Source organism: Cibotium barometz, chromosome 60, assembly GCF_041138505.1.
Source record: "Cibotium barometz isolate CiBa-2024 chromosome 60, ASM4113850v1, whole genome shotgun sequence".
Classification (NCBI taxonomy): domain Eukaryota; kingdom Viridiplantae; phylum Streptophyta; class Polypodiopsida; order Cyatheales; family Cibotiaceae; genus Cibotium; species Cibotium barometz.
The window spans coordinates 27,540,850-27,565,889 of record NC_141105.1 but is presented as its reverse complement, the minus strand read 5'-3'; the positions used below and the strand labels follow the sequence as shown (position 1 = coordinate 27,565,889).

Sequence of the window (25,040 nt, the reverse complement as noted above, 5' to 3'; positions counted from 1 at the left end):
AACTGTTGGAACATGTAAATGTCAAGCTGCTAACCTTTATAGGAACTGCCACAGAGGATGCAGACGACCATGTGCGGTGCTTCTTGACCATGTGCAAGAGAAGCGGGTTGGATAGGGAGGCCTACGTGGTACTCTTTCCTTCCACCTTGGAGGGGTCGGCTGACAAATGGTTCAATCAACTTCCAATGAACCATTTTGGCAACAACTGGATAGTCCTGCGTGACACCTTCTCCAAAACCTTCCGTCCAAGCAATTATAAAGAGCAGGAACGCCTCCACTCAAAGCGAGAGAAGAAAGAAAGAAAGATATATTAAGCGTCTACTAAAGACCCCAATGGACCTATGAGACCAAAGTGATACAATAATGTCCATGGCATATCTCATATCATGGAATGGAAAATAAAACAGAAAGAAAACATAAACATAGCTATCTCACTAGGGTCATACAAAACTGTCTATGGAAACTCATCATGGAATACTAAGAACATAGAAACATGAGAGCAACATCAGCTCCGAGTAGATGGTATACCACTCTCCAAAATATCAAGCATGGGGCTAATGAGTATGCCCGAGAGGTCTCCCTCAACTATGTCACGTGGAAAGGTATTTCAATGGCGGTGGAGCATGTCCTGGATCTGAAGCTGATGAGAAATGAAAATGAAATGATATATTAACGCTTCAAAAGGCCAAAATGACCTATGAGACCAAAAAGGTTATAACAATTGGTGGATCTAATACAATGTTTGTGTAAGAAAAGCTAAAACAACTAAACAACTAACTGAAACTGAAACAACAACTATGAGGAAAAGTAAGGTACTAGGAGCTCCTAATGGATAACATCTGGGAAGGAAAACTCCAGCAACAAAGGTAAGCATCATATACATCACTATCCAAAGATGTCTCTCATCGGTCGATGGCGGATATCCTCAATGTCCTCCATGGTGAGTACTCTGACTGGACGTCTCTATATAGGCAATCTATTCTCTATATAGGAAATTGAATGGTTAATTGGTTTTGCAACTCTGTCCCTATATAGGAAGTTAAAAATGTCCATGGCATACCTCATCATGGAACGGAAAATAAAATAAAACAAATCAAAACTATCTCACTGGAGTGATACAAAACTGTCCATGGAAATGGAAATCTCATCGTGGAATATGAGGAGAATGAAACATGAAACATGAGAGGAGCATCAGCCCCCAATAGATGGTGTACCACTCTTCGGGCTAATGAGTATGGCCGAGAGGTCTCCCTCAGCTACGTCACATGGAAAGGTAGCTCGATGGCAATCGAGCATGTCTTGGATCTAGAGCTGATGAGGGATCGTGGCCGATGTCCAGGAGATGTTATTAAGGTCTACGAAAGTCTACCTATGGCAGCCTTCTCTCTCTACGTCTTTTCAGCTAGGAAGGTGGGAGATGAACAACTTCTTACTAAAAGGAATTATCTCTAGAACCGTGTCGAAGGCAATACTGTTCCACCCCTTCATGTTTCTACACTCTTAACAACTCGTTAAGGTACAATGATACATCACATTTGTAGATTCTACGTGCACAACCATCAGAGGTTATATAAGAATGCTCTTGTAAAAGTGGTCAAACGAAAATAATTGATATGGGTATTAATAATGTGACATTACACAGGTCAAAGCTGCATTAGTGCCATGCCATCCATTTATGAGCAGTGAAACTCACCATAGAATTGTGACAGGTTATTGATCAAGAAACAGCTGGGGCAAATAAAGTTAGAGAGGTTGTTATGGCAGAAGAGGTTGCGGCGTCTGTGAAGGCAGAAGCAGCTAGGTCTATCAAAGAAGAGACAGAAGCTGATCTAGCAGAAGCAATGCCCATGTTGCTGGCAGCGCTTAAGGTGCCATTACCATCTCCCTGACTTTAAGGTCACTTGGATGCTTTTCAACACCAAGTTTCATAGCACTGGAGCATGTATAATGCCTAATTTTCTTAAGATATTTATATCTTTGAACCAGTATAACAATGAAGATTATGATTTAGAATTAGAACCAGTATAACAATGAAGATTATGATTTAGAATTAGAACCAATGTAATTTGCATTCTAATTCTGTGGTTATCCATGAAGGCTCTGGATACATTGACTAAAGCAGACATCTCGGAGCTAAAAGGAATGAAGAGCCCTCCTGGACCAGTCAAATTAGTCATAGAGGCTGTGTGCATCATGAAAAACATCAAGCCTACTCGTATGAAGGATCCCTCTGGAAGTGGAAAGGTATGTGCCAAATCCCAACTTTGTATTACACAATGTCATACAAGTAGCAAAGTAACAACTTTCTACCATTAAAAATATACAAACGTAATCAAAAGTTCTCTTCATTTTATTTTTCTTTCTTGTCTGAAATATGCATGGAATGCCTCAAGCCCTACAATTTTCCTATAGATTTGTCATTTCGAATTCAAACTATGATGGGCACTTGGCGGGAAGATCTCAATTAAACACTTAATTAACTATACAATGCAAGATAGAATGGATGCAAGAATAATCACATGTATGTGTACAGTAAATTGTGCACAAGACACCACATGGGGGGCTGAAGAGGGGCCAGGCCTTTCCTCTTAGGCTTTAGCAGTTTTATATTGCCAAAAGCTAGATTACAAAGCTCTATGGGCTCTTGATGATCAAAGTACCGGTTTTCTGTCAGTATAAAATCAAACATGAACAACAGTGCTCTATGGACTCTTGGTGATCAAAGTACCGGTTTTCTGTCAGTATAAAATCAAACATGAAAAACAGTTCGATGATGATGATGATGATGCTGATGCAAAGATAATACCAGCCGCTTGCGTGTAGTCCCTCTCGTTTGGATTGACGTAGAACACTTTCCTTTCTCAAAACTAAGCCCGAACCTCCATCCGGATTGGCCAACAATCCAGTGTAGATATATGTATGCATCCGCCTGGCCAATGTCCAAAGTAACCAAGAACACCTGGGTGGCCCATGATGAAGTGACGCCCATGATGTGGCCACAATCAAATATGTAAACCAAGATCCGAATCTTCTTCCTCTTATGGATCTATAAATATATATACTTGTGTGTGTGTGTAGCAGTCGTGATAGCCTATTAAAATAACAAAGCATAAACAGAATGTGAGTAGAGTAGGAAGTAGATTGAAACACAATAAACAAGAGAGTTGAATTGCAATCAAACGAGTGAATTGAATCAAAGACTCCAATACATGCCCTTTTTATACAACTTGAGGTACTTTCACACCCATGTGCATATGGGATAACTCATACACACAATTGCATCCCTTTTGCCGCTTTCATTGGGCAGTCTACCCTGCTACGGGTCATAAGAATTCACCGTCCCAATGAATTACAATGACCCAGAATGGATTCTTACACGGCAGGAGCATCTTTGATAACATTTTCTCGTTTTGGGAGGCCGTCGAATGGGCTAAAGCGAGCAATCAACCCTTAGCCATTCTGCTCTTGGATTTCGAGAAGGCCTATGATAGAGTGGATTGGGACTTTCTTGAGGGTACTCTTAGTCATATGGGCTTCTCTCAGAGATGGATCAAGGGAGTTTCATGCATGTATCGTGATGCCCACAGTAGAGTTCTTGCTTGCGGTGATAGAGGAGAGCGGTGTCAGATTTCTCGCTCAGTACGACAGGGCTACCCATTAGTCCCTTTATTATATATCATAGTTGCAGAGGCCATGAGCATCTTTCTCCGCTCCACTGCTGGTATTTCAGGATTGAGGTTGCCTCTTCGTAGTCATGAGGAGTTGGTTGACTCTGAGTTAGGTGATGACACAGCCCTGTTTTTGGAGGCTTCACATATATGCTTATGTTCCTTCCGGGTAGCACTAGAGGAGTTCCGTTTGGCAGCAGGGGCACTCATTAATTGGCACAAATCTATTGGTTTTTGGGTTAGTGATTCACCGAGAGTTGATTGGGGTGCAGAGCTTGGTTTTACTTGGATCAACAGAGGATGTACTACTAGATATTTGGAATGCCAAGTTGGGATTGATATTTCTCCTGCACAGCAGTTTGCTCCGGTACTTATGAGTATCCGGAAGAAGCTCCTCCATTGGAGCTCCAGGAGATTAGATTTAGCCTCCAGAGCTTTGGTGGCTAATCAAGTTTGCTTGCCTCAGCTTGGTTTATTGCCTCTTGTTGGTGCTTCTCTCGTGCGTGCATTGGCCAATTGCGGAGATTGATCCACAATTTTCTCTGGTCGGGCTTGGATAGCACCTCAAACACTCGTGCCAGGGTTGCTTGGCTCACAGTTATTCAGCCCAAAAGAAAGGGGGGGTTTAATATTATCGATCCAGATGTTCAATGCAGGGCGTTGCTTTGCAAACTTGTGGTCAGAGGTTTCCTGCGAGGCACTGAGCCTTGGAAGGATTTTTTCTTGTCTCAGATTTCCAGATGTACACCCAGGGTCGGGAGAGACTGGATGCCCAACACACGTTTTTTGTTCACAGAGGCTCATATTAGGGCACCATCTTCCCCTCTTATTGTAGCCATTGTCAGAGCATGGAGAAGCATGAGATATTTTTTGTGACAAAGGCTTCCTAGGTCTTTGGACGAGGCAGACCGACAACCTATTATGTGGAACGAGTTCATTAGGAATGAGGCTGGTCGGCCACTTGGTGCATCTCATTATATGCAATGGTCAGGATGGGAGAGATGTGCATACACAGTTCTTGCTTGGAAGACCTTTAAGAGTCTTCCGGAGGATCGGAGAGTTGCATCCACTCAGCATCTTAGGGGCTCTCGCATTCGTATTGATCAGATTGATGCAGCTATTCCGCATGAGTGGCTTTTTGGGACCTTTCACGGAGACTATCATCCAAGTTGGCTGGGAGTTTTTTCGAGGATAGGCATACCTCTGCAGGTCATTGCTCTGCCAGGCCAGGAGGATACAGATTTCCTCATGTATTCTATCATGCCTGGTGGGAGATAGAGGAGATGTAGTATGGAGGAGATCATACCAAACACTAGGCTTAGTCCAATGAGGATTGTTGGTCGCTCGGGGAAGCACTGGTTCATTGAACCTTCTCCTCAGATAGTGACTCATGGCTCTTGGTGTTTGTGGCTATATGGTGGCAGTCCTATCAGATATCTTCAGTGGGATCCAGGAGCGTGGGAGTGGATTGATGCCTTCGATCCTTTGAAAAGCCTTCCTTTTTTCAGTTTCACTGTTCGGAATGCCAGGCTTCTCCTCACTCGACAGATGCATAGGATCCCTACTCTCAGGCCTCATTGGGAGAGCTATGATATTTCTCCAGTGATACAGCGCAGATATTGGCATAGACTTTGGCACTCATACAGAAGGAGCCAGATCTCTCATTTCTTTTGGTTATTCTTACATGGTGGTCTCCCCACCAATCAGTGGAGATCAGTTTTCGGTGTAGCACCTTCTTGTCCTAGATGTGCTGCAGATTCTGAGTCCGTACAACATTGTCTATGGGGGTGCAGCATTGCACAGCAAATTTGGGGTCCTGTAGCCCAACTTATGGGCAAATTGAGTGGCCAAGCCACGCATGTGACTTGGGGGGCAGTTGCTTGGCTCTCCCAGTCCGGTCTGCAACTTTTTTATGAGGGCAGTGGTACAGATTCTGTTTTTTTATTCGTAGAGGTATTGCCCAACATGGTTTAGTGCAGGATGTTCCTCACTCTGATTATACACCCCCTAGACAGAGGGTTGACACCAGTTGGGAGATTATTGCCAGTATTACAGCATGGCAGATCTAGAGAGCTAGATGCACGGAGGCTATTGAGGGTGTCCAGATTTTTGGGTCTCAGTGCATTAGTACTATATGGGGTGATATCATCCACACTCTTATGGCTACTTGGGCTTGCATTCAGGGGCCCTCTCGTTCTGCGCAGGCGAAGCGTGTGATATTTATGCGGGAATGGGACCATGGCATCTTCTTTTCCTCTAGTACCACAGGTCTTACATGGCATCATGATGCTCCTCAGTGGTTGAAATCACCTTACATATTGGGGTGATTCTATTCTCTTCCAGCTTATAGCTGTGACTGTTGTATGTTTTTCTCATACTTAATAGAAGTCTCTTTCTGAAAAAAAAAAAAAAAAAAGAAGCTTGAGTACTCTTGTTCACCAAGCCATCTTCTCCAAGGGAAGGTCTAAGACTCCGCCCCCTTGGCTCCTAACCTACTGCATCACACCTCCTACAACCTTCTCAAGCATAAGTTTGTTGACTCTGGAATTAGGTCCAACCATACAACCATCAAAACCATATACACATGAGCATTAGTAAGTACAAGAATGTTTGCATGCAGTTTGTGACTGAAAGCACAACCCCCCTTGTCCAAAAGAGGGGTGTCAAGGAAGTCCAGACTCCGAATAGAAGTAGTGGTGATGTAGTCCACATGCCAAGGAAGCAGCCAGCTCTGCCAATCAACATTGGCTGCCCTCTGCATCACATGCGCTAATCCAATCTCCAGTGCAGCCATCAGCCTGACCAACTTTCTGCAGCAAGCGGTGGAGGGGGCGATAAGTGTAGGTGAGGAAAGGGTGTCACTGTGGAGATAAGGAGGCGAGTGAGGTGAGCCAAGGGGGTCGTCATGTGCCCTCTGCTGCTACTCTGCCTATGGCTGTGCTGCTGCTGCACCCTTCTCAGGAGAGAGGCCATGCCATTTTCTTTACACAGAGTGAGCTCCATGCCCCGCTTCTCCACCAAGGACCCAAGCAAGCAAGATCAGAGAATAAGGGCGCAGACCAGCCGGTTAGTGGGGCCAGGGTGGGGCCCGTGATGGAGACTAAAGCCTGCACCAGTGCTGGTGAGGGCGTGGAATTGTCCGCGTGTGTGAAGGTGTCGAGTGGAGGCTGCAGTGTGAAGGGGCGTGCGGGTGAGATGGCCGGTGAGTAATGGGATAGGCCCGCCTATGGTGTGAAGGAGGCCAGAAGGAGTGGGTTGCCCATGTGTAAAGAAGGTGAGTGGTGGGTGCTGAGGACGGGAGATTCCAAGGGCACCAACATTTGAAGGGTGCGAGGGAGAACCTGCAGGTTCGGTAGGTGAGGCAGGAGGTATACAAGCAGTTGCAGAGGTCGAGTTGGAGGAGGTGAGTAAGGGAAGATTGAGGCAGGTGCGGGGAGCTCTTGAGGACTAACAGCACAATCACAACACTTGGATTATGGGGCAGCCAGTGAATTACAGATCTTCAGGTGCCTCCGGTCAAGACAAGCAACTATGTTCAGATGGTAACCTTTCTTTGTGTCTGTTGTTGTGTATCATTCCTGACCCATTTTGGATGATGTTAGGACTGGCCACTGCAGATTTATCCTTCCCACCAGTAAGTGCGGCCCACAATAGGGAGTGGAATAGTATGTCCACAGTCGTCACTATTCAGGACCAGGTCGTCAACTTCTTGGAGTTCATTGGTAACCTTCACCACCATGAGCCATGCCTGGAGGGGGGAGATAGAATCCCCCCTTCCCCAGCAGGATCACCAGAAATCAGCACTACCTGTAGCTGACTTGAATGCCCAAATACAAGAGAAATTGAACAAATGAATGGATTATATTGATTGCCTTAAAGAGTAGGGAAAACCCCTTTTATACAAAAAGCCCGTAGGCATTACAATCCCCTCATGTGGGATAACTCACACACCTCGTGCTCACATGTGCCTACCATGGGCAACCTACCCCTGTACACAAGCTCGGAAAAACTTCAAGCCAAGGTAAACTTGAGTAAAACCCGCAACCTTCTCCACTAGGTGTGCGGATCCACCTGCAGACTTTTCACTGCCTAGTTGGTGCTCTCTGCCACAGCCACTCCCCAGTGCCTTTTGTTTCCGGCCACAAGAGAGGCATTCCTGCCCTCTTTGTTGATTTTCGAGAACAGACAGCCAAGTAGGGATCCCCCCTTATTTTTGCATTGTAATCTTTGACATCCTCAGAGGGTGATTTGTTGACTTTTGAGGGTTTTAGTGTGCTTTCTGCATACCCCTTTTTTCAACTAATGGAAGGATCTATTTCTTGAAAAGAACATCAGATTCACCTGTAATCTATCAATCCTTCTCTAGTCCTCTCCAAGGTCCAGCCCCCAAAGGTAGCCCCATACATCACCACATGAGTCACTGAGGTATCAAAAAGCCATCCCTTGGTGCTGGGTGCCTGGAAGGGCACCTGGTAGACTATTATAGTTACACTAAGGCCTTTATCCTATGATTACATTTACACCAATAAAACAACAAAGTTGTGGTCCATGAAAAATAGAACACTACTTCCTCTGTCTAACCTGGACTCCATACAAGAGAGAGGTCACATTATCATGCAAAAAAAAAAAAAAAATCCCCTTGAACGAAATTGTTTTTTTACATGATACTGCATACAAAGTCTTAGCCAAGGTGGTCAGTTTGAGGCTGCAACATTATTTATAGGACTTGATCTGTGACACTGAAACTGGCAATATCGTTGACACTATCGTCTCATTTTGGGAAGTAGTAGAATGGGACAAGGAAAGCATTAGCTCCGTCCAAAGCACAACATTTGCCTCCATCCATGCTAATCCAGTGAGGTCGAGTTGCCCAAATAAGGGTCAAAGCTACCCTGCATGCAAAGGTCGGCAGTATCCGGCATTCTAACATTTCACCCCCAAGCTGCGGCGAATCTATAATGCTTCCCTTACGTACGTTGACTTCACCATGCTTCAAGCAAGCAGACCGTAGAGCCACCAAAACTTCAAAAAGAGGCTCAGAAATCGCCCGGATCCATTCAACCATGTCCTGCAAGCTACCCATCATTCGCAGCTTACCTGTGTCCCTGCCAAACACGGTGTCCACAATTCTTCCATCCTCATGGATACCTCAACCTCTGTACCATTCTACTTTTTTTACTTTGAGAGGGCGTAAAACCATGTGCTTTTCAAGAGCACACTCTGGCAGTTGGATTCTTTGAAGAGTGGTTTTCATACCTTTACTACACATCTCACGATTGAGTGCATAAATATGGAGAGCTCACGTGTCTAGAGATGAGTATGGAAGAGGCCAAGAGTGGCTGACGTCAACATCATAGGTCCTCAACTTCCTATCAAGATCTCATGGCTAGTGGGTTTTGCAGCTATTGTTGGTTGCTAGGCTTCTTCCTATCATAGTAAGCGAGCATTAATATGTTGCTTGGCTCTCCCAGTCCGGTCCGTGGCTTTTTTATGAGGGCAATGGCACAAATTTTGCTATTTTCATTCGTAGAGGTATTGCCCAGCATGGTTTATTGTAGGATGTTCCTCACTCTGATTATACACCCCCCAGACAAAGGATTGACGTCAGTTGGGAGATTGTTGCCAGTATTATAGCATGGCAGATCTGGAGAGCTAGATGCACGGAGACTATTGAGGGTCTCCAAATTTTTGGGTCTCGTGCATTAGTACTATATGGGGTGATATCATCCATACTCTTATGGCTACTTGGGCTCGCATTCAGGGGTCCTCTCGTTCTGCGCAGGCGAAGCGCGTGATATTTTTGCGGGAGTGAGACCATGGCATCTTCTTTTCCTCTACTACCACAGGTTTTACATGGCATCATGATGCTCCTCAGTGGTTGAAATCACCTTACATATTGGGGTGATTCTATTCTTTTCCGGCTTATAGCTATGATTGTTGTATGTTTTTCTCATACTTAATAGAAGTCTCTCTCTCAAAACATAAAAGAAAAAAAGAAAAAAAAAAAGGTGTGCTGAAGATTCTTCACTCATTTTTGGAACATTGTAACTCATCCTCCATCTAGTGTATCAATGTTCTGGATGCTTTATGTGCCTTCAGCTCCTTTATTTACCCTGTCGATGGAAAGAGGATGTGTTTTTATGTGCAAGCCTTGATGTGTATTAATGTGTAGGGCACATACTATGATAAATTTTAGCTGTTCACTCTTAAGCTTAAATTATCAACTAGACAGCACAAGGTTTGCAGTCCATGTAAGCTCATTGGCTAGCTTTGGTGCACCCATTGATAAACAGATGATTGATGACTATTGGGAAAGCAGCAAGAAGATGCTGGCAGATGCTGATTTCTTGAGAAGTCTTAGAGAATTTGACAAGGACAATATACCTGCAGCCACCATACAAAAAATCAAACCGTACTCTCTAATCTCTGACCTTCTAACAAAGATATATGCTCTCTTATTGATAATGACTAAGGACTGTTGAATCAAGTTATGGAAAAAAGACTCTAATGCTCATTAAGGTAAAAGTTTTGATACTAAAAAAAAAAAATCATCATAATCAGGAACCTTCTGATTCATCTTCTGTGCAGTGTGGCATTTTTATCTAGAGGAAATGTTTTGTTCAATTTCTGCTGTAGTTAAAACAACTCATTTATGGGACTGGCTTATACTCCAGGCGCCCCTAGAGTATAACCTTATTTTTTAATCGACTATAAATGCATGGCCTCAGGATTAGGATTAAGGCCACTATCACTGGTTCCTAATTGTTCCCATGATGTAATAGAGTGCGTGCTTCTCTCTCTAGCTCTCCTTTGTCCCACAATGTTATCTGTGCTACCTCATAGGCATCAAGCTCTAAAGTGACATATCTGATAATGTGGGTGGGGATGTCTTAAACGCAGTCTAAGCTATGCATGATGGAATTGATGATTTGAAGCTTTGTGAGTAGACTTTTATGACCTCACTTTGATTTTTGTTGAGTTTTGGAAATAACCTGAAGTTTCCATTGTTATATCTTTCTTTTGTGTTAGCGTACATGCAAATTTCTTTTTGAAGTTTTTGTCCAAGTTGTAGGTAGATAGGTTTTTTTGATTTATTTTTATCCAAAGTAGTGTAATTTTCCCAACCAGCTACACTGTCTACGTGCGCGTTAGAGTATGCAAAATATACCAAGCAGGATGTGCTCTTATTGCAAGTTGATATTGCTCAAGCTTTTGATACAGTCCAATGGGATTACATTGCGGAAGTCATGGGCAAAGTTAGGTATTGGTCCAAAAATGCAGAACATAATGTATTGTTGTATCGAGATAGCATTGCAGATGCATTTTGGGAAAAGGCTTATCCTCTCTATGGGTTTTGGGTAGAGTTGTCCTGATGGTCGGCATTTGGTTGCTCAACCATATGCTAATGACTCTTTCCTCTTTCCTGAGAATACAAATTAGGATCTACAATGTCTGATGAACACCTTGCATATTTTTGGAATGGCCGTAGGTCTTTTTATCAATTTTAAAAAATCAAAAGTGTTGCCTTTTAGTGAAGCTAACTGGCAATGCATTCTTTGGCCTCGGCAAATCATATCACCTACACAACATCTTAGACATTTGGAATATCTTGTGGAAAGGAATCTTTCACTTCTTGATGCTACATGTTGGGTGTTGCAAAAACTTATGATTAAGTTGGAATATTGAAAACTCTCTACTTGGCCACTTCTTTTCAGATTGAGAATAGTTCAATTGATTTTGATGGCTTACATTCAGTTTTTTCTCCTTCTTCTAGCATGGTCTAAAAAACAAATCTCTTGTTTTATGACAAAAAACATTGAGATCTTTTGGCAAAATTCTCATTGTAAGAAGGCCTTGCGTCTCCTAAGTAGTATGAGTTCATGTGCTCCCAGAGATGCATGGAGGGCTTAACGTTTTGAATATCCGTTATCATGTTCTGGCACGCAAAGCCACTGTGGTTATGACTTTTCTTGCACAAGAACAGCCCTGGATGCTTATGATTGCAACTCTCTGCTTTAATGTGAAAATAGATGCATTCAGCAAATGGCAACAAACTCTAGGAACTTTTATTTGGCTATGTGGAGGGTAAGTTTTCTAGATGCAATATATTCAGTGGTCGAGTAGACCTCCTGAGACTAGCAATACCTTGAGATAAGAAAGTGTCTTTTGGAGCCGTGCATTCCTTGCTCCTTTGGCTCTCCATTCTCCACAACGAGCTTACTTCCTTCTACAAAAGGGTTTCAGGTTTGCCAAGATGTTGTTAATGCTGAAGGAAATGTTCGCAGGGGCAGGGGCGGACAGAGTGGAGGGAAAGGCGAAATAGGGCGGGCAAAGGCAAGGAGGGGAGGCGGAGGAGGATGGGGGGCGAAGCAGGGAGAGAAGCGGATGGGTGCAGCGAAGGAGGAGGGAAACGATGGAGGAAGGAGGGGGCAGCGAAGGAGGAAGGAAGTGAAGGCAGACGAACAGAGGCGGAGGCGGAGGGGAGCGATTCAGGCAGTGAAGGAGGAAAGAGACGAAAGAGGAAAGAGGGGCCCAGCGATGGAGGAAGGAAGTGAAGGCAGAGGAACAGAGGCGGAGGAAGGATCAGAGGCGGAAGGGAGCGAAACAGGGTTCGGGGAGCTTGCGGTCTCTGTTTCAGCTTTGATCTTGCCCATTTCAGTTTTAATCAATGCAGGTCTGTACGATCCAAAGATTCCATGCTCCACACCATGGTTATCTTCAATCCACCATAAGCTTTTGATCCTGTGTAACTCTAATACCAAGGTGGCTCGGGAAATGACTTATGATGAGATGGTTGCAGTCCTCATAGACGAAGACTGCCGCAACAACGACCAAGTTGAGATTTCTTTTGAGTCAACCAGGACCATATTCACAAAGGGAAAAGGCAAGAAAGGACTATCAGTTGCAGTCCTCATAGACGAAGACTGCCGCAACAAAGAGCAAGTTGAGATTTGTTTTGAGTCAAACAGGACCATGTTCACAAAGGGAAAAGGCAAGAAAGGACTATCAGATTTAACTTGTGCAAAAAGCTCGGAGACAGAGAACCAATGCTTCAAGAAGATGGCCAAAGAGCAAGAGAAGGTGTATGGAAACTTGGTGGCAAAAGATGATGAAGAAGTTCACAAAGCGGGAGCATCTTCAGCAAAAGAACATACAGCCATTGTGATGGATAATCTTTCTCTTAATGATGAAGATTATGGTTAAGCCATTTTGTGTGGGTCATGGGTTCTCTGCCCTATTAATCCCCCAAAATTATTTGTAATAATTGTTGTGTGAGTGTGTCAGTCCTTCATTTGTGTTCTATCTTTGTAATAAGCCTTGAATCTTATAAAAGGCTCGTTTTTTCTTTCAAATCCATGTTTAGATCTAGGGGGGTCATCTTGTTAGACTGATGTAGGCTTTCATTTTGCACAAGTTTTTCCACATTGATATCCCGCAATTCTAGAACTTAATGTCCAATTTTCCCCAAGGAAATAATTTGCACTAGTCTTGGTTTCCATTAAAGGCTGTTGAGCCCACCTTCGTCCAGTTATTTTCTTATCCTACATGTATTTCAGATACCTCGCAAACCCTGAAATGGAGCCAAATAAGATACTCACAGTTTCCAAGGCTGCATATGGTTTGTGCTCTTGGATCATTGCAATGGAAGCATATGATAGAGTTGCAAAGGTTGTTGCTCCAAAAAAAGAGGCTCTTAGGATTGCTGAGGCAGAATACAATGAAGTCATGGAAGCCCTTCTCATCAAGCAAGCTGCACTTCAAAAGGTTATCTCACTCAAAGACACTGAAAGCAAAGTTTTTTTCAAGAATGTAAAATGATGCCGTTGTCAACCCATCAGTTAAAGTTATACTATCTTTACTATGGCTGCTACATCCCAAAATACTTATCTCTATTGACCTTACTTTGAATGTCTGTCATTCGGCTTTTGCAACAGGTGGAAGAGCGGCTAGCAGACCTAAGCAGTAAGCTATATGAAGCACAGGACAAGAAAAAGGCTGTGCAGGATGAAGCTGACTTATGTGGAAAGAAGATTGATCGTGCAAACCAGCTCATGTCTGGTCTTGGAGGTGAAAGGGCTAGGTGGACTTCCCAAGCTGAGGCATTTGGAAAACTCTATGTGCAATTGACAGGGAATATTTTAATTGGAGCAGGAACAATCACTTACTTAGGAGTATTTACTCCAAGATTCCGGGATCAGTGCCTCCAAGTAAAAAGCATCTTTATCTAGCCCCTTTTTAAAGGTTTTGTTTACTATGATATTCATGGGACTTTTCTGGGAGGTTTTTGGACCTTTGTCGCAAGTCATAGTACACGAACCAAGTATTTGGGGGCTTATTGAGAGAGCAAAGTTCATTCCCTTGGGATGAAGAAGACCACTGGCCAGCCACTGAGGCATCCTCCAGCTTTATATATTTTGAGTATGGATTGAGCTGCCTCATTTGTGTGCTTGTAACCATGTATTTGCCTCCTATTCTTGACACACTTGAATCACATAGTTTGTCTTTCATTTTTCCTTTGGCCACTCTATAGTATGTTGTTGTTGTTTTTTTTTTGTCATGGTACATGCCACTGTGCATGATGGATGGAAAGGGTGGGTGGTTGATTCCTGAATTTTTTGGGAGTACAACTGATTTTTGTGTGCTCAACATGAACTTAAACGTTTTCAATTAATGTGTTGAAGGATAAGATTATCAAAACCACCAACCACCACCTTGATTATAAGTGTAAAAAAAACTTTCTATGTATGTTCTGCAGAGATGGTTGTCCTATTGTAAGGAGAAGAATATACCATGTTCTGCTGTTTTTGAGCTAAGTACTGTATTGGCTGACCCTGTAAGTATCCGAGCATGGAACATTTTTGGTTTACCAAGAGATCAAAGTTCCATTGACAACGGTGTCATCATATCTACTGCACGTCGATGGCCACTGATGATAGATCCCCAGGTTTCGTTTCCTCATTATTTTCTCTCTCTCTCATTCTATCACGTCCAAAGAAATTGAAAACTTCTATGATAGTGCTTCAGTTTTCATTTCTTTTCTTGTTAAAACAAGCAAAAGAGTAAACACACAAACTGGACTATTGCATTCCTTCGATGAGTGGGAGTGTCCCCCTTTACAGAAAAAGCCTGTAGGCATTACAATCCCTTGCATTTGGGATAACTCACTTTTTTTTTTTAATTGGTAAATCCATGAACAGTATATTATCAATGAAATTTACATGAGAGGCTCCAAAACAGAGAGCCTCAACGGGAAATCAGAAGCAAAGAGAAACTATTTCCAGGCATGACTGATGAAGATCTCCTTGGTGACAAGCATCATAAACATTTGGGATAACTCACACACACTACAACCTGCTTTCACACGACCACTCCATTACAATGGGCATCCGACCCCTCTACAGGTGCCCCGGGTGTTAAGAGTTCACCGTCCTAGTGAACAAACATGAATACTAGCACATAATTCCCATACCTGTGTATAACCATGAACCACCACAATCCAAGAACAAAAAACAGCCATCATCAATCACATGAGCGCAATAGAAGGTGGAGTCATGCTTGAGTAATCGTGTTACCAAGCCATCTTCTCCCTACTGCACCAGGGGTGGGTCTAACCCTCTACCCCCTTGGATCCTAACCTATTGCACCACACACTCAATGGCTCCTACAACCTTCTTAAACATAAGATTGTTGACTCTGGAATTAGGTCTAACCATACAACCATCAAAACCATATACACAAGTATGAGAATTAACAAGAATGTTCGCCTATAAATTGTGACTGAAGCACATGCCCGTGTCAAAAAGAGGGGTTGCGATGAAGTCCATGTGCCAAGGAAGAACCAGCTCTGCCAATTAGCATTGGCTACTCTCTGTATCAGATGCAGCTAATCCATTCTCCAATCGGCCTGACCAACTTTCTGTAGCAAGTGGTGGAGGGGGCAATAAGTATATGTGAGATCAGGGTGTCGCTGTGGAGTTCAGGGGGGAGTGAGATGAGCAAAGGGGGTCGCCACGTGCCCATTGCTTCTATTATGCCTACGGCTGCTACGCCCTTCTAAGAGTAGAAACGGAACCATGCAGCCCATTGCAGGGGGCTATGGCTTGGACCGGCGGCAATGGTGAGGGACATAGAGGTGATAAGCAGATAGGTGGGTGATAGGCGATAAGAAGCGAGGTGATAAGCAAGTGGAAGGAGGAGATTAGCAGGTGACGGTGAGATGGGTCCAATCAACTTGTTCAACAGATTGACTTCATCCCTCCTCAAGGTTCACTCAACAACATCATTATCAAGGCCTGTTATTTCAAATGTCTCTTACATGGAAAATTTTTCCAAGAGTGCATTTATTTACTTCTCAATGTGGATTGTGAATTGGAAGTCCTAGAGTCTAGGCAGCATCACTGAAACTCTGCAGAGGCAAGGCAATAGAGACCAGCTTCATGCCTTCATTGAAGATGGACCACTTGACTTACTTATACTCCATGAGCATAATCTTGACGGAACGATTTGAAGGAGAACCAGAAAATTCCTCCCATGTGGTCTGAAGTGACACATGCTATGAAGGTACGTACATGTCAATACCAGTCATCTTTGCCCTCGGTCAATTCTAAATGGCATTCATCATCCCTACTAGAGCTCACTGAATCATGGCTCAAGATGGCAACATGAAATTGGTTTCCTTCAATTCTATGACTTAAGGAGACAAGATTATCTTCCACAAAAGCTATTAGATATCAATGTGCAGAGGCAAGGCAATAGATACCAGCTTCATGCCTTCATTGAAGATGGACCACTTGACTTACTTTTACTCCATGAACATAATCTTGACGGAATGATTTGAAGTAGAACCAGAAAAATCCTCCCATGTGGTCTGAAGTGACACATGCTATGAAGGTGCATGTCAATACCAGTCATCTTTGCCCTCAGTCAATTCTAATGGCATTCATCATCCCTACTAGAGCTCACTGAATCATGAATCAAGTTGGCAACATGACATTGGTTTCCTTCAATTCTATATGACTTAAGGAGAGAAGATTATCTTCCGCAAAAGCTATTGGATATCAATGTGCCACCCTCATATTGTAATGTCTTCCGGCTTCGAGCTAGCTCATGTATGTAAGGACCTACTATGAGGAATAGCCATGGTTGAGCAGCGCGGACGCCTGACCTCCTGGTATCCACATGGGATGGTGGTCTAGGAGACCAAATGGTGTTGAGACGGCTTTGGCACATTGCCAAACAGGCTACATGCTAGAGTGGACCATTATTATCCTATTACGGTCCACACATGGGATATGTAGACTTTACTCTTGGACACCCTGCCCAAGGTTGTGGGGCCCAAGATAGCCCCAAAATAGTGTGCAAGGTGATATGTGAAGTCCCAGTTGTCTGAGATGTTTTGCTAGAATCTCCCAAAAAGGCAGCGAGCGCAGCATGCATGCAGAGGAGATAACTATGCGGGTAGGAGTGCAAAGTAAACTGAAGGCATATGCCATGGATCACGACAGGCATATGTATTTGTGAAAGGACAGTGTGGAGGAGTGGCGGAAGACTCCCACGGTGGCGTGGGTGGTTGGTTGGAGAGCCCAGGTGTAATGCTGGAGTCTGCAAGGGCAATGGGGAGAGGAATGGATGGTGGTGTTAGGGAAATGGAGATGGGGGATACGGAAGCGACCACCTAGGAGATGGTGGTGGCAGGTGCATGGGGAGAAGCCGATGGTGAGGCGAAGGGGAAGGAATCATCCAATGGAAAATCAAAGAGAGGTGGTCGACAAGGAACGGTAGAGAACGGAGCAACCGGAGAGGATTGAAGTGCCGGAGAGATACCCAGGGAAATACAAGGAACCAAAAGGGTGAGCAGAGATAGGGATATGTTCCAACAATTGTTTGTGTGCATTCTTTCAGCAGTCGTTCAAAGATTAAAAGAACGAGCTTGATTTCTCACTCTATATTGCTGAAGAAACCTTAATCCTTGTCCTAAGAATCCTTTTCTTTCATTTTATAGGGCCAAGCAAATAAATGGATCAAGAATATGGAAACCAGCAATGGACTCCTTGTTGCAAAGCTTATTGACACAGACCTTTTACGAAAGCTTGAAATTGGCATTCAGGTTAAATTCAAGTTCATCATTTTTTTTGTTTTAATATACTGACTTCAAGATGAATATGCTGCAAATTTTGTAAAAAATGAATTTTGAAGTGAGAAGTAGGATCCGTATTTTATACAAAAAGGACTTCCTCTCTTTTTAAATTTGTGTGTGTTACTTGGGTCTGAATTCAACAAGCTTCTGAATAAGCTGTTTCTTGGGTGGAGAATTTCAAGCATAAGGGCTAATAAGATTTATGCTACTCAGAGAAGTGTCCAAACTGCATGAGAGAGTGCCTGCAATAAAATAAAAGTTAGACCTTTTTTTTTTTTTCCAGAAAGAGACTTCTATTAAGTATGAGAAAAACATACAACAATCACAGCTATAAGCCAGAAAAGAATAGAATCACCCCAATATGTAAGGTGATTTCAACCACTGAGGAGCATCATGATGCCATGTAAGACCTGTGGTACTAGAGGAAAAGAGATGCCATGGTCCCATTCCCGCATAAATATCACACGCTTCGCCTGCGCAGAACGAGAGGGCCCCTGAATGCGAGCCCAAGTAGCCATAAGAGTGTGGATGATATCACCCCATATAGTACTAATGCACTGAGACCCAAAAATCTGGACACCCTCAATAGCCTCCGTGCATCTAGCTCTCCAGATCTGCCATGCTGTAATACTGGCAATAATCTCCCAACCAGTGTCAATCCTCTGTCTAGGGGTGTATAATCAGAGTGAGGAACATCCTGCAATAAACCATGCTGGGCAATACCTCTACGAATGAAAAAAGCAAAATCTGTACCACTGCCCTCATAAAAAAGCTGCGGACCGGACTGGGAGAGCCAAGCAACTACCCCCCAAGTCACATGCATGGCTCGGCCACTCAGTTTGCCCATAAGTTGGGCTACAGGATCCCAAATCTGCTGTGCAATGCTGCATCCCCATAGACACTGTTGTATGGACTCAGAATCTGCTGCACATCTAGGACAGGAAGGTGCTACACCAAACACTGATCTCCAGTGATTGGTGGGGAGACCACCATGTAAGAATAACCAAAAGAAATGAGAGATCTGGCTCCTTTTGTATGAGTGCCAAAGTCTATGTCAATATCTGCGTTGTATCATTGGAGAAATATCATAGCTCTCCCAATGAGGCCTGAGAGTAGGGATCCTATGCATCTGTCGAGTGAGGAGAAGCCTGGCATTCCGAACAGTGAAACTGAAAAAAGGAAGGCTTTTCAAAGGATCGAAGGCATCAATCCACTCCCACTCTCCTGGATCCCACTGAAGATATCTGATAGGACTGCCACCATATAGCCACAAACACCAAGAGCCATGAGTCACTATCTGAGGAGAATGGTCAATATACCAGTGCTTCCCCGAGCGACCAACAATCCTCATTGGACTAAGCCTAGCATTTGGGATGATCTCCTCCATACTACATCTCCTCAATCTCCCACCAGGCATGATAGAATAAATGAGGCAATCTGTATCCTCCTGGCCCGGGAGAGCAATGACCTGCAGAGGTATGCCTATCCTCAAAAAAACTTCCAGCCAACTCGGATGATAGTCTCCGTGAAAGGTCCCAGAAAGCCACTCATGCAGAATAGCTGCATCAATCTGATCAATACGAATGCGAGAGCCCCTAAGATGCTGAGTGGATGCAACTCTCCGATCCTCCGGAAGACTCTTAAAGGTCTTCCAAGCAAGAACCGTGTATGCGCATTCCTCCCATCCTGACCATTGCATATAACGAGATGCACCAAGTGGCCGACCAGCCTCATCCCTAATGAACTCGTTCCACATAATAGGTTATCGGTCAGCCTCGTCCAAAGACCTAGGAAGCCTTTGTCGCAAAAAATATATCATGCTTCTCCATGCTCTGACAATGGTTGCAATTAGAGGGGATGATGGTGCCCTAATATCAGCCTCTGTGAACAAAAAACATGTGCTGGGCATCCAGTCTCTCCCGACCCTGGGTGTACATGGAAATCTGAGACAAGAAAAAATCCTTCCAAGGCTGAGTGCGTGGTAGGAACCTCTGACCACAAGTTTACAAAGCAACGCCCTGCACACTGAACATCCGGATCGATAAAATTCAAGCCCCCCTCTCTTTTGGGCTGAATAACTGTGAGCCCAGCTACCCTTGCACGAGTGTCTGAGGTGCCATCCAAGCCCGACCAGAGAAAATTGCGGATCAATCTCCGCAATTGGCCAATGCACGCACGAGAGAAGCACCAACAAGAGGCAATAAACCAAGCTGAGGCAAGCAAAACCTGATTAGCCACCAAAGCTCTAAAGGCTAAATCTAATCTCTTGAAACTCCAATGGAGGAGCTTCTTCCGGATACTCATAAGTATCGGAGCAAAGAAATATCAATCCCAACTTGGCATCCCAAATATCCAGCAGTGCATCCTCTACTGATCCAAGCAAAACCAAGCTCTACACCCCAATCAACTCTCGGTGACTCACTAACCCAAAAACCAACAGATTTGTTCCAATTAATGAGTGCCCTTGCTGCCAAACAGAACTCCTCTATTGCTACCCGGAAGGAACATAAGCATATATGTGAAGCCTCCAAAAACAGGGCTGTGTCATCAGCTAACTCAGAGTCAACCAACTCCTCATGACTACGAAGAGGCAACCTCAATCCTGAAATACCAGCAATGGAGAGGAGAAAGATGCTCATGGCCTCTGCAACTATGATATATAATAAAGGGGCTAATGGGCAGCCCTGTCGTACTGAGCGAGAAATCTGAAACCACTCTTCTCTATCACCGCAAGCAAGAACTCTACTGTGGGCATCACGATACATGCATGAAACTCCCTTGATCCATCTCTGAGAGAAGCCCATATGACTAAGAGTACCCTCAAGGAAGTCCCAATCCACTCTATCATAGGCCTTCTCAAAATCCAAGAGCAGAATGGCTAAGGGTTGATTGCCCGCTTTAGCCCATTCGACAGCCTCCCAAAATGAGAAAATGTTATCAAAGATGCTCTTGCCATGTAAGAATCCATTCTGGGTATCATGAATAACATCCTGCAAAATTGGCTGCCACCTGATGCCTACTGCCTTAGCAAGAATCTTATAGGCAGTCCCAAGTAAGGTGATAGGTCTCCAACACTGGCCAATCAATGTCTTATCCCCGCTCTTAGGAATAAGATAAATAAGCCCCTCAGTGAGAGAAGAAGGCATAGAACCTGTGTCCCACATCTCCTACAAAGCCGATGTGATCTCAGCCCCAATCTCATCCCAAAAAGTAATGAAAAAAACAGGGGAGAGGCCATCCTCCCCTGGACACTTACCATGAGGTAAGGCATGAAGAGCATGACTGAACTCCTGCATAGAAAAAGGGGCATCCAGAGTGGTACACATCTCCTCAGTGATCAAATGTGGCAATGCATTCCAAACCTTCCTCTGTGCCCTGTGTCTCAAATCAGAATGCGGCTCAGCACTAAGAAGTTGGCAATAGAAATCAGTGGCAATCTATCTAACCATAGGGGATCTAAGTGAAGAGTGCCATGTGAATCCTACACAACTGCCTGGCACTATCTCTAGCATGAGATGGGCCGTGAGAAGCAAAGAAATGTTTGTTACATCTGCCACCCATCTGTGTCCAAAAGGATTCCTGGGCATGGAAACGGTACTCCGTGCGCTGCTCAAGAGAGTGATGAAGTTCTGCTCTAACAGTACATAAAGGATCTGAAACCCATTGAGCATGAGGATGTTTCTCGTGCTCTTTCTGCAAGGCAACCAATCTACGTCTAATAGCCCTTTCTAAGTCCCAAGGCCTCTTGCCATGTGTGATAAAAGTCACTAATATCACAGAGAGCAGAGGCCAGGCTTTGAGAGGCCTGCAAGAAGTCATGAGATCTCCAAATATCAAGCATACGACGCGATAGCTCTGCATCTAAAAACAAATGATCAGGGATGCGTACATGGGGTGCTGATCCATGGCAATTCGGATCTCTAATACACAAAACCAGTGGGCAATGATCCGATTTGGAGGTGCCTGTAGCAATCAAAGTATGTCCACCTCTATCAAGCACCCAATCATCCACATAAAATCTGTCTAACCGTGCATAGATACATCCTACATCTCTTCTCCTATTAGACCATGAATAAAGAAGAGTGGATGGACTCCTCAAAATGTCATCCTCATGCCAACAATCTCTACCATGAATGGAGAGTATAAACCTCTCCCAAGACGCTCTTTCAAGAGGATGCACCAAGCCCTCATGTCCACCTCTTTTATGCATTGGCATCTCAACCATGTTAAAATTCCCACCAATAATCCAATGGTCGGCAAGAGGCATCAATGTAGTGAGAGATTTCCAAAAGGCAATCCTCTCACCTCTATGGTTAGGAGCATAGAGGTTGAGAATACCAATGCGTGTAGTACTCTGCATAAGAAGGATTCACTGCGCTCTCGCAGGTAAAATGACACCATGTCCAATGATGCAAGGCAAGATCAAAGCTGAAATAGAGATACAAACACCACCCTTGGTACCAACAACCGGTGACCAAAAGGTGTGTCCCGAGAGAAGCTTGCCTGATCTCCCACACTGAATAGCATCCAGTTCATGCTCTTGCAAGAGCAATATATCCATAGGTCCACCTGTGACTGCACAACGAAGCTGGGTTTTTACAATTTGTTTCCGTCAACGTAGAAAAAAACCCCCAAGACCCTGAATGTTCCAAGAGACAATCCTCATAAAGACTCAGAGTAGGAACGACCAGATCTCGTGGTCGACAAAGGACCCCCTTTAGAGGCGGAAGTACGTCTCGCATAGGTAAGGGAGGGAAAATCTGACGATGTAAACCTTACCTCTCTCTCCCACTCCAGGGAAAAGCCAGGGCTAGTCCTCAGAACTGGAGAGGTACCATGACAATGCGAATGTGCAACATCATCCTCAAGGGTGCAATCATCCTGTAATCATGCGCAGTAAAACAGGGCTCAAATCATCCCAAAACTCAGCAAAGAACTCAATTGTAAGCCCATGTCACCAGCCTGGACATTTCCCAGTATGAAAGGGGTCTGGTGGACTCCAGGATGTCTAAATATTTGGAAAGTACAAGCTTTGGGAATGGGGGATTATCCTAGAATACAAAGGACCACACTCCTAAAATTTAGGAGAGTTGCTATTTTTGGCCTGACTCCGATGGAAATTCTGTTCGCGTCATTACATCTGGAATTGAGCAGACACCAAGAGTTGGCAAAGTGCCTATGACAGAATGTCTACCAGTTGGGATATTTTTAGAGAGAAAGTTTATGGAAGGACCCATCTCTTAGATTGGGACATGTGGCAAGAAAGTGGACCAAAGTGAGACAAGTGGCCTGACACTTGTTAGAAAGTGGATCAAAGTGAGACAAGTGGCCTCACACTTGGCACTTCAGCTATTGTGTGGCTCTCCACTTGTCATTGTAGCCTTCTCTTGCCATTTTAGCTCATGGGAGGCCCAAATCTATAAATTGGAGTCCTCTCTCTTCATTAATAGAGGCTCTCTTGCTTCACACTAGCCTCTACCACCGTTACAGGCTGCCCTAATGATGGCTACTCTCTTTCTCTCTCTCTTGAAGGCTGCCCATGAAGAATACTGGCTGTTGGGGACAGTTTTTCTTTTTTCTTTTTTCAGAAAGAGACTTCTATTAAGTATGAGAAAAACATACAACAATCACAGCTATAAGCCAGAAAAGAATAGAATCACCCCAATATGTAAGGTGATTTCAACCACTGAGGAGCATCATGATGCCATGTAAGACCTGTGGTACTAGAGGAAAAGAAGATGCCATGGTCCCATTCCTGCATAAATATCACACGCTTCGCCTGCGCAGAACGAGAGGGCCCCTGAATGCGAGCCCAAGTAGCCATAAGAGTGTGGATGATATCACCCCATATAGTACTAATGCACTGAGACCCAAAAATCTGGACACCCTCAATAGCCTCCGTGCATCTAGCTCTCCAGATCTGCCATGCTGTAATACTGGCAATAATCTCCCAACCGGTGTCAATCCTCTGTCTAGGGGGTGTATAATCAGAGTGAGGAACATCCTGCAATAAACCATGCTGGGCAATACCTCTACGAATGAAAAAAGCAAAATCTGTACCACTGCCCTCATAAAAAAGCTGCGGACCGGACTGGGAGAGCCAAGCAACTGCCCCCCAAGTCACATGCATGGCTCGGCCACTCAATTTGCCCATAAGTTGGGCTACAGGACCCCAAATCTACTGTGCAATGCTGCACCCCCATAGCCAATGTTGTACGGACTCAGAATCTGCCGCACATCTAGGACAGGAAGGTGCTATACCGAAAATTGAGCTCCACTGATTGGTGGGGAGACCACCATGTAAGAATAACCAAAAGAAATGAGAGATCTGGCTCCTTCTGTATGAGTGCCAAAGTCTATGCCAATATATCTGCGCTGTATCACTGGAGAAATATCATAGCTCTCCCAATGAGGCCTGAGAGTAGGAATCCTATGCATCTGTCGAGTGAGGAGAAGCCTGGCATTCCGAACAGTGAAACTGAAAAAAGAAAGGCTTTTTAAAGGATCGAAGGCATCAATCCACTCCCACCAGTGCTTCCCCGAGCGACCAACAATCCTCACTGGACTAAGCCTAGTGTTTGGTATGATCTCCTCCATACTACATCTTCTCAATCTCCCACCAGGCATGATAGAATACATAAGGAAATCTGTATCCTCCTGGCCTGGCAGAGCAATGACCTGCAGAGGTATGCCTATCCTCGAAAAAACTCCCAGCCAACTCGGATGATAGTCTCCGTGAAAGGTCCCAGAAAGCCACTCATGCGGAATAGCTGCATCAATCTGATCAATACGAATGCGAGAGCCCCTGGATGCAACTCTCCGATCCTCCGGAAGACTCTTAAAGGTCTTCCAAGCAAGAACTGTGTATGCGCATCTCTCCCATCCTGACCATTGCCTATAACAAGATGCACCAAGTGGCCGACCAGCCTCATCCCTAATAAACTCGTTCCACATAATAGATTGTCGGTGAGCCTCGTCCAAAGACCTAGGAAGCCTTTGTCGCAAAAAATATCTCATGCTCTGACAATGGCTGCAATAAGAGGGGAAGATGGTGCCCTAATATCACCCTCTATGAACAAAAAACGTGTGTTGGGCATCCAGTCTCTCCCGACCCTGGGTGTACATTTGGAAATGTGAGACAAGAAAAAATCCTTCCAAGGCTCAGTGCCTGGTAGGAAACCTCTGACCACAAGTTTGCAAAGCAACGCCCTGCATTGAACATCCAGATCGATAAT

At 44.3% G+C, this 25,040-nt stretch overlaps 1 protein-coding gene across 1 annotated transcript in view; it reads left to right on the top strand.

Annotated features, from left to right (window-relative positions):
• Positions 1 to 25,040, top strand: part of LOC147605195 (uncharacterized) — a 204,783-nt gene that overhangs the window by 121,316 nt on the left and 58,427 nt on the right. The window contains exons 28-34 of the mRNA XM_086794295.1: positions 1,710 to 1,868; positions 2,098 to 2,244; positions 9,962 to 10,080; positions 13,226 to 13,433; positions 13,604 to 13,876; positions 14,425 to 14,613; positions 17,671 to 17,775. Coding sequence (XP_086650421.1) covers positions 1,710 to 1,868; positions 2,098 to 2,244; positions 9,962 to 10,080; positions 13,226 to 13,433; positions 13,604 to 13,876; positions 14,425 to 14,613; positions 17,671 to 17,775 — 1,200 coding nt within the window. The remainder of the gene's footprint in view (positions 1 to 1,709; positions 1,869 to 2,097; positions 2,245 to 9,961; positions 10,081 to 13,225; positions 13,434 to 13,603; positions 13,877 to 14,424; positions 14,614 to 17,670; positions 17,776 to 25,040) is intronic.